The sequence below is a fragment of the Haliotis rufescens genome, unplaced genomic scaffold (genome assembly GCF_023055435.1).
Source record: "Haliotis rufescens isolate VD_foot unplaced genomic scaffold, xgHalRufe1.0.p SCAF_2, whole genome shotgun sequence".
Taxonomy (NCBI): Eukaryota; Metazoa; Mollusca; class Gastropoda; order Lepetellida; family Haliotidae; genus Haliotis; species Haliotis rufescens.
In genome coordinates this window covers 70,668,392-70,682,748 of record NW_025963890.1, presented here as the reverse complement: position 1 = coordinate 70,682,748, position 14,357 = coordinate 70,668,392, and the positions used below count along the sequence as shown (strand labels likewise).

Sequence of the window (14,357 nt, the reverse complement as noted above, 5' to 3'; positions counted from 1 at the left end):
ATCCAAATATCTTTCATATTTCATAAAACCCAGCTTCACCGTATTTCTATGTGCAGATGATACTGTTCCCCTTGAGACAAGTACCAGTGAACTACAAATGATGCTGAATCTGGTAGTTGTTACTGTAAAAAGTCCATTTTAAACCAATATCTTGTATCTATAACGATTATATAAGTATGTTCAATGTCGGATTCTCCCTAGATCTAACACAATCAAGATACATCTTTTGTAACATCTTGTTGTCTTGTTATTTTGTAAAAGTATAACAAGTTCACGGCTAAACATAACTCATGTAGACAAGACACAATCATAAGCCATGTCTACCGGAACAGTAGGACATACTTACCCTTTTCCGTGAACACCTGGTGTCAGCGGTAATTTACAGCGGTTCGTTCGTATAAATATCATCACTGCCTTGGCTTTTATGCTTAATGGAATCTGTTTCTGCAGATAATCGAGACTCATCGTTCTCTGGCGTGTCATTTTTACGTTAACACAAGGTCGACACAATCCTGTCTTCATTGAATGTCTTTTGAATGTGTTTGATTGCGATTGGGGGATTTGCATTACCCTTAAACCACAACTTATTAAAATCACAGCTTAGTATCAAAATCAGATCTTAGTTCTCGCTACCGCTAAACAAAGTTCTGACGAAATCCCATTAAGGGTCACGTCGGAACGACCTTTCTTCCGACCAATCCTAGAGTCGGCGAAAAGATCGGGAAAGTGACATTCGAAATGTGTTTTCTAATCATGCTATCTCGAAATGGTTAACACGGGGTATTCCGAGCGACAGTTGCGTCAAAATCACCGTCTGTCTCTCGCTTCACAATGGGTTAAAAATTTGAAACGGAAGATGCTTACCGTACTCCGTGAGAAGTACTGCCATACGATTTCGGATACAATAATTTTCGTTTGTTCAGTTTTCAAATTTTCAAATTTTCAATCGATATTGTTCAAAGTGTAGTCTGGAATGAAAGCCAGTTTAAAAACGTGTGCCATGTAGCTGGCAAAAGTTGCATTCTGATTGGCTTATGCGGACATCTTGTTTTATTGGTCGGTCAAAGTTCGGTCGTTTTGACGTGATCTGTTATGGGCTATCTGAACAAAATCGGCTATTTCCGGTGACATTAGGCCTATGAGGTGCCTCGTAGCCATTGTAAACCGGGACTATATTTGGCCACATTACCATTACGTGATGTAAGCATACTAGCGTGCAGATGACAATAATGAATAGCTTGTCAGAGAAAAGAAACTGCTTCTTGTGTGGCAAAAACGGCCGTTTGCATATTCAAGTTATGTCACTCATCTTACGTTGAGGATAGTCTTTTTAGTCATTTACGCTAATCATTATTCCCCGTCAGGCCAGGTCCGGACCATGAGCAATTCATATTTGTTCACATCAACATATTGGAACTATATTTTCAAAACGTTGTTGTATAGGAATATATATGGAATATATTGAGGAGTGATTTTCTCAATAAGTAGCTAAGTATATGTAGGACTCGCGAAAATTAAACAACGATGAAACGTTAACGTGCCCAAAACGTGCCTCCGAAATCGTGTTAGCCTGTTTACTGTTGGGACAGAAAATACCCACACTCACAGCCGAGTCTCATTTGCGATTACTGAAATTGACGGAATGGGGCGAGATTGACCGAAAGCTGGGATGTTCTCAGATATTTGTTCAGCGGTAGCGAGCACTGAGATCTGATTTTCTCAGCGGTTCATGGAATTCCGTGCAGCTGCGGATATCCTTAATGGAATGAATACTAGTATTGTCGGGGGCACGGGTGGCCCAGTCGTCTAAGGCGCCGCGATTCGCTGTGCAGAGTTGCGTCCCTTGGGCACGCCAGAAACCTATGATTGTGGGTTCGAATCCCGGTTCGCCCCAATTATGTTTCTAGGTTTGTCAGCACCATACCCGTGCTCGTGGGTTTCACCGAAGTGGTAAACGTCTGAGACCTGCATCACTTCGGGCTTTCCTCCCACATTAAGCTGACACGCCGTGATATAACTGGAATACTGTTAAAAGCGGCGTTAAACCCAACTCACTCACTCACTCATTAGTATTGTCTGTCTCAACAAGCGTGGGCCTTAAACGTTTCATTTCAAATAATGCTTCTTTGTTTACGCCTCAAGTCTAAACTGACTTACGCGAAAAGTGATCACAGGTCTCACTGGTTTGAAGAACCTTTCCAACCGATGTGTAGTTCCAACTCAGGGCGCATGTTCTTGTAGCTAGACAGAGGTCGAAGCTGTTGCAAGTTCTTTCCTGGCTGTTGCACACCTCCGCACAATCGAGGGCGGCGTCCACGTCTGTTACACGAAGGCTGTCTGCGAAGTGTGCCACCATATTCGGCCAACGCCGGTACCTGGCTGAACCAAAAAACAACACCCTGTATGAGTAATTGTTACCGAAATGTATGGAAGAGGAAGTGGTTTTGAGTATATTGGTCTGTTAAGAAAATTTCATGCATAATGTCTGGCATTGTTTTCTCGATTAAAAAAAAAGGATGACACATTATTCATAAGGTGGAAATATGTGTCCCTTAGGTGTGTCAGGATCCGCTGTTTCACCATGTAATTGACGTCTACGACCCTTTGAACTGCGATTTTTCTTTCAAATAATGATAATGACGCTGTGGCACTGAAACACGTTTCAAAGCGGCATCAGCACCGATTATAAACCGTGTTCTATCTGTGTCCAAAGTGCCAACATCTACTTCCTGCGTTCCCTCATGAACCTGACGCTGTGTCATAACAGAAGTACTGTTCAAGGCGGCATTAAAAGTGCAGTATTGTTTATCCTTGATTAGCTGACAACTGGGTTAGAAAAAGTCTTCAGCAACCAATGCTTGACGTAAGAGGCGACGAACGGGATCGGGTGGTCAAGCTCGGTCACTTGGTTGATGCATCTCATCGTATCGCTATTGTGTAGATCGATGCTCATTATATCAATCACTGACATGTCTGGACTCGATTATTTACAGACCACCGTCATTTAGCTTGAATTCTGCTGAGTGCGACTTTAAACAACAAACAAACGACTAAACAAACATTTGAGTTTCGTGCTCTAAGAACATACTGCATACGTCAACTGAACTGAATGAAAGCATCAAACATCAACGATGTTACATAAAAAAAGAAAGTAGGCCCTTGGGGCCCTGTTCACAAAGCGATACTAGTGCTACGACTATCGTATGTCCCATACTTTCACATATAATTAAGACAGCCGTTGCGCTACGATCGCTTTGTGAAACGGGGCCCAGCTCCACAAAGCGACCTTCTACGACTGTTGCATGTCAGTGTTAAAGTTTCATAAAGATCGTCTTAGCATTAAGATCGTTTTGTAAAACGGGCCCCTATGACATTACCCAGAACGGGGGCCATGTCAAGGATTGTTCCGACGAAGTAGGCGTTCTGTTTGTCCCAGTGCATGTCCACACGTTGTATTCGGATAGGTGATAGACCTCCCGTCTTGGCGATGCTCACAATCACAAGATCTTCCAGAATAGTCTTGTAGTTGAGTAAGAAGTCAACATAGTTCCCTGGGGATGAAAGTAACACACTCGAAACCATTTAGCATCTGTTATGTTAATGTCAATAAAAGAGACTAAACCCTTTCCACTTTCATCTGAAGCAGTGTCCATTGTACGATTCCCACCTCTTCATAAGTATGTGGTTATGAATCACTACACAAGAAAACCTAATCTATAAAAACAGAGGGAAAGTTACTTTATACAAACAAGGAAAGTTTCATTATACATACAGAGGGAAAGTTATTTTATACATACAGAGGGAACGTTACTTTATATATTCAGAGGGAAAGTTACTTTACATATTCAAAGGGAAAGTTACTTTATATATTCAGAGGGAAAGCTACTTCATACAAACAGGGAAAATTTCATTATACATACAGATGGAAAGTTACTTTATACATACAGAGGAAAAGTTACTTTATATATTCAGAAAGAACGTTACTTTATATATACAGAGGGTAAATTACTATATACATACAGGGGGGAAGTTGCTTTGTATATTCAGAGGGAACGTTACTTTATACATACATGGGGAAATTACTTCAAACAGAGGGAAAGCTACTTTATACAAACAGGGAAAGTTTCATTATACATACAGAGGGAAAGTTATTTTATACATAGAGATGGAACGTTACTTTATACATACAGGGGAAAAGCTACTATATACAAACAGGGAAAGTTTCATTATACATACAGAGGAAACCTTACTTTATATATTCAGAAGGAATGTTACTTTAACTTATAAACCTCCGGTGACGTCATCCTGTTGTTCTTCAGTGGGGTTAAATCTCATAAACAGGGACGTTGTAATGTCCCTGGGATTTTATAGGATATTCAAGTCATATTTACTAAATAATGTGTTATAATATCCCATTATATCCTGTGTATTTTATTTATAAAAATTCCGTTCAGATTGTAACATGTAATGGAATTTAAAATCAAATGACAAATGTTTTCTTTATATTCCCGAGGATCGAACTCGCATCCTTCATATGTGTAGCCCAGTAAGTGTACCACTAGGCTAGAGAGGTGTTGATAAGCTGCACTGCTTTTTAGAATCATGTCCTTTTCAAGATCCGTACGCCAGCAACAGATATTTTACGCCCGTTTCTTAAGGTTCATCGAAAGTATGTTCGAAACATAAAAATGTTGATAAACGTAGTTTTAAGGTTCAAAATCGGTATATAAGGAAGATATAACACTACCCCTCGGGTTGTTATGATATTTATAACCCTTTCCCTAGGAAAATCCCTTGGGATGCGGGTTTTAAATATCATAACAACCCTCGGACGTGTTTTATCCTATACATACAGAGGGAAAGTTACTTTATATATTCAGAAAGAACGTTACTTTTTATATACACAGGGAACATTACAATATACATACAGGGGGAAAGTTGCTTTGTATATTCAGAGGGAACGTTACTTTATAAATACAGGGGAAAACTTACTTCAAACAAACAGAGGGAAAGCTACTTTATACAAACAGGGAAAGTTTCATTTTTCATACAGAGGGAACGTTACTTTATACAAACAGAGGGAACGTTACTTTATATATTCAGAGGGAACGTTACTTTATATATTCAGAAGGAATGTTACTTTATATATTCAGAGGGAATGTTACTTTACATATTCAGAGAGAATGTTACTTTAAATATACAGAGGGAAAATTACTTAAACATACAGAGGGAAAGTTACTTAAACATACAGTGAGTGAGTGAGTGAGTTGGGTTTAACGCCGCTTTTAACATTATTCCAGTTGTATCACGGCGTGTCAGCTTAATGTGGGAGGAAAGCCCGAAGTGATGCAGGTCTCAGACGTTTACCACTTCGGTGAAACCCACGAGCACGGGTATGGTGCTGACAAACCTAGAAACATAATTGGGGCGAACCGGGATTCGAACCCACAATCATAGGTTTCTGGCGTGCCCAAAGGACGCAACTCTGCACAGCGAATCGCGGCGCCTTAGACGACTGGGCCACCCGTGCCCCCTAAACATACAGAGGGAAAGTTATTTTACATATTCAGAGGGAAAGTAACTTTATACACACAGGGGGAAAATTACTTTCTACATACAGAGGGAAAGTTACTTTATACATACAGAGGAAAAGTTTCTTAATATATACATACAGAGGGAAAGTTGCTTTATACATACAGAGGTAAAGTTACTTTATACACAAAGAGGGAAAGTTACTTTATACTTTCAGAGGGAAAGTTATTTTAAACACACAGAGGGAAAGTTACATCATACATACAGAGGGAAAGTTACTTTATACATACTGATCATGAGGGAAAGTTATTTTAAGCATACAGAGTGAATGTTACTTTATACATACAGAAGGAAATAGGGAAAGTTACCATATACATACAGAGGGAAAGTTACTTTATACATACATTTTATACAAGTTAATTTAAACACTACTGAATGCTACTTTTTACACACAGACGGAAAGTTACTTTAAACATTCAGCGGGAAAGTTGCTTTACACATACAGAGGAGAAGTAACTTACAGTGGGAAAGCGTATTTATGCATACAGAGGGAAGGTTACTTTACACATACAGAGGGGACATTACTTTGTACATGCAGATGGAGAGGTACTTTACACATACAGGGAGAAAGTTGCTTGATACATGCATAGGGAAAGTTACTGTATACATACAGAGGGGAAGTTGCTTTAAAGATGCAGAGGGGAATATTCTTTATACATACAGAGGGTATGTTACTTTATACATACAGAGAGAAAGTAACTTCATACATACAGAGGGAAAGTTTCGTGGCAAAGGTTACTTTGTACCAACACATAGGTGAAATTGGGTTTCACGTCGCGTCCACGATTATTGCACTTGTATAGCGTCGTGATCATGTACATGTGGTATTGCAAAGCTAAGCTGGACACACAGGGGTATGTAAATGTACAAGGGGGGAATGCACACACACACATAAAGAACATCTATCCGCATAACACAACACCTTTATCACGCAGTGCTCAAACATGGATAAAATCGTCCTTGAGAATGCGTCTTTGTACAATACATAGAGTACTTACCTGGGAATGTTATCTCGAAGTTAATCTCATCTTGGTCGGTGTAGCATGGCGAAATGTCAAAGCGACTCAACACTGGGTTTTCTTGATCAAAATTGTAGAAATCATACGACAGAAAATAGTCATCCTACAAAAAAAGATGAAATGCAATAGCTGACTGTCACAAAAACATGTTTTTTCTCATATATACTAATTTTCATATATTTCCATATAATTTCCCTTAGTTTGTTTCATTCGTATAACCTATACAACATAAAGTAGGTTCATTTGACTTCAATGTCATAGAGAGCGAGTGAGTAAGTTTAGATTAACACCCCTTTATACAGTATTTCCGTGTCAGCTTAACAATTGAGGAAAGCCCCAATGGTGAGGTGAGGTGATGAAAAATTTGGTTTAACGTCGTGTTGAAGATTAATGCACTTACATAATGCGCACGTACGTTTTTGTGTTTGCTTGAACGTGTAGAGATTTATTCAGGTTTATAGTGCTAGCCTACAGAGATACGATGCCGCCGTGTAACAAGATCTAGAATACCCTACTCAGACACATTATACTGACTCTGAGCCGACCAGTCCTTGTGTTATCCCCTCATTGCCGATCGTCAGGCAGGGTAACAACAAGTACGATCTTTTTAAGGTTTTGGGTATGACGAGTCCAGGAGAGAAAGGCTGAAGGGAAGTAAGTCTTAAACGTTACCACTTTTGTGAAACCCACGAGTGCGGGTGTGGTGTCGAAAAACCTTGAAATTATTGGTTGCGGCCATGCACACATGTGGGACGCAACTCTGCATAGGGAAGTTCAAGGCCTTAGACGACTGAGCCACCCGTGTCCCTGGGAACTGTGTTTAGGCACAAGTTGTCACAATATTAGCGCCGCAGTGCAACTGGTATGACTATTGTGTTTTGAACTATCCCAACACGTTTGAATTATATACAATGCTGGCAAAGGTCTCACTTGATAAGCGTAAAGGCTATTTTTTACTCACTGCCGAAATTTCAAGCCGTACTGGAGTGTCCACGCTGTCCTGGTTGTTGCCGACGTCGTTGTCGCTAATCCAGTCATTCTAGGGAAATTTAAATGACATAAGTACCGCTTGTTATCACACAGCTAATTGTGACATTATTGGTAGATTGTGTTCGTCTTGAATGTACTGCCACAATGTATACCGTCACCCCAGCTTGATAATAGTGTCAGAATCTACATCGACGCTAAAGGCAATAAACCAGAAGTTGTTATCCATAAGGTTTTACGTTTTCTTATTTTGTATACCATCAAGTTCTTGGTATTCCAATAAATGAACACAAAATGTAAACATTAGTTACATCAGTATTATAATGATTCGACCCTAGATTGTTTTCCCGTCCCCATAACCCCGAGAATTGATGCCATGCTTGTCTCTGTGAGTAACGGGGTCAGGTGATCAGGCTCGCTGACTTGGTTGATGTCTGTCATCATCTCCAAGTTGCGTAGATCGATGCTGATGATGTCATCACTTGATTGTCTGATCCAGACTCGATTGTTTACGCATTGTCATCATACTGGTCCCCATATACCGCGACGTTAAACAATGACAAAGCAAACAAACAAACCGTCCCTCACAATACATCAACTCACCGACATGAAATACACTTCGAAGGTTACAGGCATGCCTAGAAGTCCAGCGTCAGCGAAGTCCGTACGGACATTAGTAAAGACGTCACACAAGATCCCACGAGCTGTACGCTTGTAAATTCCACACAAGGTTTTGAATATGACAAGTACATACAATATATTTATGTATTATCAATATGCACACACAGCTTATGCATTTTTCCTGTTTTTTTCTTTAATGAGCAGTGCCCTTTGGTTTTGTGTTACCTGTCTACCGGAATATTTTAGAATCCGACATTCTGATTGGTCAAATCTACGTTAGACAATGAATTTACTATGACCATTTCCCTGTGGAATTAATACCTGTTGGAAACCTTGTCTTTCTCAAACTCAAACAGGAAACCATTCCACATTCTGAATTGTAATATACGTTACGTAATAGCGCGTTATGGGACATAATCTTTCAGACAGAAAGCAGTAATACTACGAAGTCAGTGAAAGAATGTTGATTTGTTTGTGAGAAATATAATTTGCTCCAGAATGTCTGGAAAAGAAGTAATTGTCATGAGGAAAGAATTTGCTAGATAGGCAGGATGGCCAAACAGTATGCAATTATTTTAACCCCAAAATATTTCAGACAGGAAACAGTAATTTTACGACGTCAGTAATATAATGTTGATATTCTTTGGTGAAACATATAATTTGTTCCAGAAGAGCCTGGAAAAAAGTAATTGTCACCAGGAAAGAATTCGTTGGGGATGCTAGATGGCCTGAAAAAAGGCCTGGCAGCTTGAACTGATTGTATCATTGAATATGTTGAGCCGAAAATGCTTATCAATTCAAATATTTTCAATTTAAAGGTGGATTAATTTCCATTAAGTGTTTCGTCTCAAGTAATTGTCAACAAGCTCCAGCGGTGCTCCCAATCGAGGGCATATCCATTGTTTGAGGGATGATGGATACATGGATTGTACGATGGAATTCTGCATGGATGTCTTTGGTTTGCGCTTCACTTATGATGTATGTTACATTGATTCTTCTTGCTTTCTCAACAAATCTATTTAAGTTGACAGGGATACTTTGAGATTTACATTTTGCTTAAAACTCGGAACAACCCAAGGTCAAGAGAAGTCAAGAGAACGTGTGATTAATGTTAGAAGCAAATGATTTTGCACCTTAAATAACGCTAACAAGCTCCTGACAGGGTGTATTGTACTACCTGTCCAGAGTAGGCAAATGTAGGATCTAAGTCAAAGAGCTGTTCTGGAGACTTCATCCCGATGGCTTGATGCAAGCGGGAGACATTGACTGTTGCGTCCCACGTTCCGTTCTCAATTGGAACAACAGAGCAGTTGAGGAAGGACTTGTCAATAACGTAGGCAACCCCTGAAAAATATTTCACACAATACAGCAACTTACTTAAAAATTACATTTCCGGGTATCACGAATCCTTGAAGTATCAAAAACATTTAAAACTCATGTCCGAAAACGTTGATCATCTTACGTAAATCGTAAGTCCCCGAAATGGTTTACAATGAGAATGCAATACTATTTATCAATATATATTTCATTTCGACCTCGCTGTTCTAGTTTTCATGGATCATAACTTGTGTCATTTTGGGGTTTTCCTCCCAAATTGTACATATCCGTCTCTCTGATCATAATCGTCAACCTGTATCTATTGTATGTATTTATATCCAGTACCTGTGTTATAATCGTGTATTTCCGTGACGGCGTCGTAGCTGTAGTAAGGGTAGCTGATTACGTTAGGACGGTTGTCGAAACGGAGGAGTTTGTTGTTGTAGTCGTAATACACCTGAGGAAATAACGTCGTGGCATGGAATGAAGAAACCGTGTTTCTATGGATGATGAGGGAGCACGGCTGATCCATTTATCGAAGGCGACGTGAATCGCCTTGCAGAGGTGCGTTCGTAATAATTAGGCGTACCAGAAACCTATGATCGTTGGCTTGAATCCCGGTTGGTCCCAGTCATGTTTTTAGGTTTGTCAGCACCATATCCTTGCTCATGGGTTTCACAAAAGTGGTAAATTTTAATTAAAAGCGAGAAACCCGTTCTATCTAAATTCTCTGCTGAAAACAATTGTACGATTCCTAATATATGTCAACCTATATGATACCAAATGTGTGAGAAAACAGGTGCATCACTTCACCGCTGATACGCCATGATATCACTGAAATATTGTTTAAGCGACGTTAAACAACACTCACTCACTCATATAATATGGGTGAGATGTATATATAATTAGCTTCAGCGTATTGGTTTATGAATATTTTTTATACATCAGGTCGGTTACCATTGTGTTATGCATGTATGGACGTTGTTCTCTCTATGGACATTTATTTACTTACATCGGCATTTACGACCATGTTCATATCCTGGTCTATTATCTCCTCCCTGTACTGGTAGTGTGTCTTCAGCTTCGGCATCGCTCGGGTGTGTTTCCGACCGGCACATGCAACGCCTTTTGGAGTCTAGATGGAATTATTAATATGATGATAGATGAACCACACAAACAGAAGGACACTCACTCACTCACTCACTCACTCACTCACTCACTCACTCGTGCATGTGCAATAATCTTCAAATCGTCGCTCAACCACATTTCGACTCACATCTACTACTATTGAGGCTTACTAGAGTTATGGAAATTAATCACTTATTACAAATTTGAATGTTTTTTTTCTTTTACCTCTAGATTTGTCGGGTCCACAATGTAGCTTTTAAAACTAATATAATCATAAATATGATGGAAGCTTGACATTGCACCCGGGCCAACAATGGAGTTGTAGCCTTGGACCTCAGCTCTCACAGGAATCTGCATTGTTCCGTCTGCACTTGTCCACGTGGAGACTGAAACACAAAACAGAAATAGTTAGCTACAATACGGAGGAGCCAGATATATCTAATATACCTGGTTGTACCTTAATATTATCTGTTTTCCCTTGTTTCCTGTGTGGAAAATGAAAAAAATGAAACCGTATGCACGGTTGTGTATGTACTGAGGCATAGTTCATCGTGTAATAAACATTTCAATATGCACGGTTGTGTGTGTACTGAGGCAAAGTTCATCGTGTAATAAACATTTCAATATGCACGGTTGTGTGTGTACTGAGGCAAAGTTCATCGTGTAATAAACATTTCAATATGCACGGTTGTGTGTGTACTGAGGCAAAGTTCATCGTGTAATAAACATTTCAATATGCACTGTTGTGTGTGTACTGAGGCAAAGTTCATCGTGTAATAAACATTTCAAAATGCACGGTTGTGTGTGTACTGAGGCAAAGTTCATCGTGTAATAAACATTTCAAGATGCACGGTTGGCTCAGTCGTCAAAGCCGCCGCAATTCGCTGTAAAAAGTTGCATCCCTTAAGCATGCTCAAAACCTATGTTTCAAGGTTTGTCAGCACCATATACGTGCACCACCACCACAACCCCACCCCATCCCCAACCCCACACGCCGTGATGTAACTGGAATACTGTGCAAAGGTGCATTAAACCCAACTCACTCTCTCACTAAGTCAAAATACCAAATTTCAAGTGATAACAGCTACTGTTGATTTTGTCCGTTTAATCAAACATAGACATTCCCGAATGGTTTAGTGTGACCATGGTAACATCCTACGACGTCGACACGACTACATATATGTGAGGTAAAGTAAAGTTATGCTGTAAAGGATACCAAAGTGCAATGAACACAGCACAAAAAAACGATTTCCGGTTTTCGGTAACCACCCGGAGATGAAAGAACCTCAGAAAAACGACCGAGACATTAACAAAAGTAATAAGAATATGAAGTACATTTATATCAAATAATAGTAAAAGAGATATCACGCAATTATTTGAAAGTACAAAGAATTATGACCACAAGCCTTTTGTCGCATTTTCATAATTTGCTCATGGGTTTTTGTCTGAAACAGACGTGAGGAATAATTTGGAATTTATCACACGTTAACCATAGATTGATGTGCACTGGATGCACATATTTCGATATCAATTAATTTTAAAAAAACATGTCTTGAAACATGTGGAACGCACGCACCTTTCCTGATTTCCATGTTAAGATATTGTACAAATGAATGATGAAAATATTACGTGACCTGTTCCATTAGTAGGATGTACAAAGTTCATTCTAGTTAACAATTCTCCCTTTTTACAATCACAATGCAAAAAGAAAACAATATATGAAATCAAGATCATATCACAAACTTCATGAACAAGATTAATATTCATGATCGTTATTCAAACACATCAAAGGTATCTCAACCTAATCTCAGTAGTAATTTAATCCAAGTAACAATAAACCTGAGACGGTAGAAAGGGAAACACATATTACCATGAATTTGAAAATTCATGGATTCTGATTGGTCAATCAGGTATCTTATCACAATAAAATCATCTGATTCAAATAGCCGATTTGACAAAGCTCATATATAGTCCCTCTTTTTCAGTCATTTTCGGTAAGCGTTTTAAAATAATTATATGAACAATGAAAGATTACAGAATGTTGTATGTGCGTGTATATGTCATATGCATTTCCTTCTGCATTTGCGAATTTTTTCAAAATGTGTAAAATCTGAAACTGGTCCTGTGGTATTGTCAACAGGTATTTTACATGCGTATGTCATTGCACGCGTGTTTCAATGGTGTAAAATCCGGAGTTTGGTCCTGTGGTAGTGTCAGCTGGTAATTATACATGTGTATGTATATGGATATTCGTGACAGTAATCGTCCGGGAGGACGGGCTCCGGACTAAAGAGGCCCAGTTTTTCGAGGTTTTCCTCTACCTGTTATTTTTACATACCTGAGAAGTAGTAATCGACGGTGAAGTTGACGCCGAGAAAGCCCCAGTACATGCACGACTGCCAATGATCACACAGGACACCTCTAACCGATGTCTGCCCCTTGTAAACCTTCAGAGAACAGGTTAAGGCCTTGTACACATGACCACATTCTTAGTGGTCAGTTTAATATTTGTGACCCACAAGGAGAAAAGAACCTTATGCTAGAATACAATTGTACTATGACGTCATAAAGACGTTTGACGTCCACTTACTTCAGTGAAGATCGCCATGTGTGCGGACTGTACACAGATATCTTATTTTTCTCTCGTTAGTTCGTAATGTAGTAAAACATTATTTCAAAACCTTTCAGCATACTTGTCTACTTTCAATTCATCAGATATTATGTCTGAAAACAGCAAGTGTTACATAAACAGTTATAAGTCGGAAAATATGTCCAAATGTTTGATCTCAAGTATCTCTGTAATAAATATGAATTGAAGCTTGTGAGTTGAATTTTTGTGGTCCGAAGATACTGTAGTTTTAAAATATAATGACAAGTCAAAATGTGATTTTCACCCATAAGGTACCTTTTCTCATGGTTGGTCACATTTAATTACAAAACACTGACTTTATGATGAAATGTCAGGTAAACCAATGCGGTGTTGATCTGACAAAAGTCTGGGTTTTGCAGTTATCCTGATTTGTTAAATTAATGGAACAATTGTCCTATGAAGCACAGAGCTTGTATCTATCTAAAACAGCACATACACAGCAAAAATCTATAATCTATGGACTTTGGAAGGATTTAAAAAATACATGAAAACGTTTACAAAGATCGGTCGTACAATGAACAGCATTTCATCACTTAAGCAAAACAGTTGTTTCAGGTGAGCTAACAATACATGTAAAGGATCATACCTCCCCGTACTTTTGAGCAAACTTCAGGATATAACTTGTTGAATAGGTGTGGGTCATGTTGCTGTTGCCAGGCATTTTACCACCGATAAATACATCATCCATGTCCGTAGCTTGGTTCATGACGGTGCAGTTATTGTCTAGAAAACGGAAGAGAATCGTCCACAGAACAAAACAAAACACTGGACAAATCAAGTTTCATTCAGAAACACCACAACCGATACAAAAATAACGCTATTATGATCCTTTCAATTCAGCATAAACGCTATTTCAGATCACGTTATTCAATGCCATCGGAAGCAGGAAACACCTTTGGATTAGAAATGCATTTGACTTGTTGAACGTAATGGTCACACCATACAGGGAAAATTTAGAAAGCACCGTCATTTCATGTTCCTTCAAAGAAAACAACGCGTTTCTTCTAGTGATGAAATGCACACCTGCGATCGAGACGTACCAC

At 39.1% G+C, this 14,357-nt stretch overlaps 1 protein-coding gene across 1 annotated transcript in view; it reads right to left on the bottom strand.

Annotated features, from left to right (window-relative positions):
* The window catches only part of LOC124133170, a 28,883-nt gene that overhangs the window by 7,871 nt on the left and 6,655 nt on the right, over window positions 1-14,357 (bottom strand). Inside the window, exons 4-14 of the mRNA XM_048400496.1 lie at window positions 13,901-14,037; window positions 13,003-13,111; window positions 10,890-11,050; window positions 10,549-10,671; window positions 9,882-9,993; window positions 9,397-9,563; window positions 8,202-8,309; window positions 7,573-7,650; window positions 6,591-6,714; window positions 3,378-3,551; window positions 2,158-2,379 (exon numbers count right to left, since the gene is read on the bottom strand). Of these exons, the coding sequence (XP_048256453.1) occupies window positions 2,158-2,379; window positions 3,378-3,551; window positions 6,591-6,714; window positions 7,573-7,650; window positions 8,202-8,309; window positions 9,397-9,563; window positions 9,882-9,993; window positions 10,549-10,671; window positions 10,890-11,050; window positions 13,003-13,111; window positions 13,901-14,037 (1,515 nt within the window). The remainder of the gene's footprint in view (window positions 1-2,157; window positions 2,380-3,377; window positions 3,552-6,590; window positions 6,715-7,572; window positions 7,651-8,201; window positions 8,310-9,396; window positions 9,564-9,881; window positions 9,994-10,548; window positions 10,672-10,889; window positions 11,051-13,002; window positions 13,112-13,900; window positions 14,038-14,357) is intronic.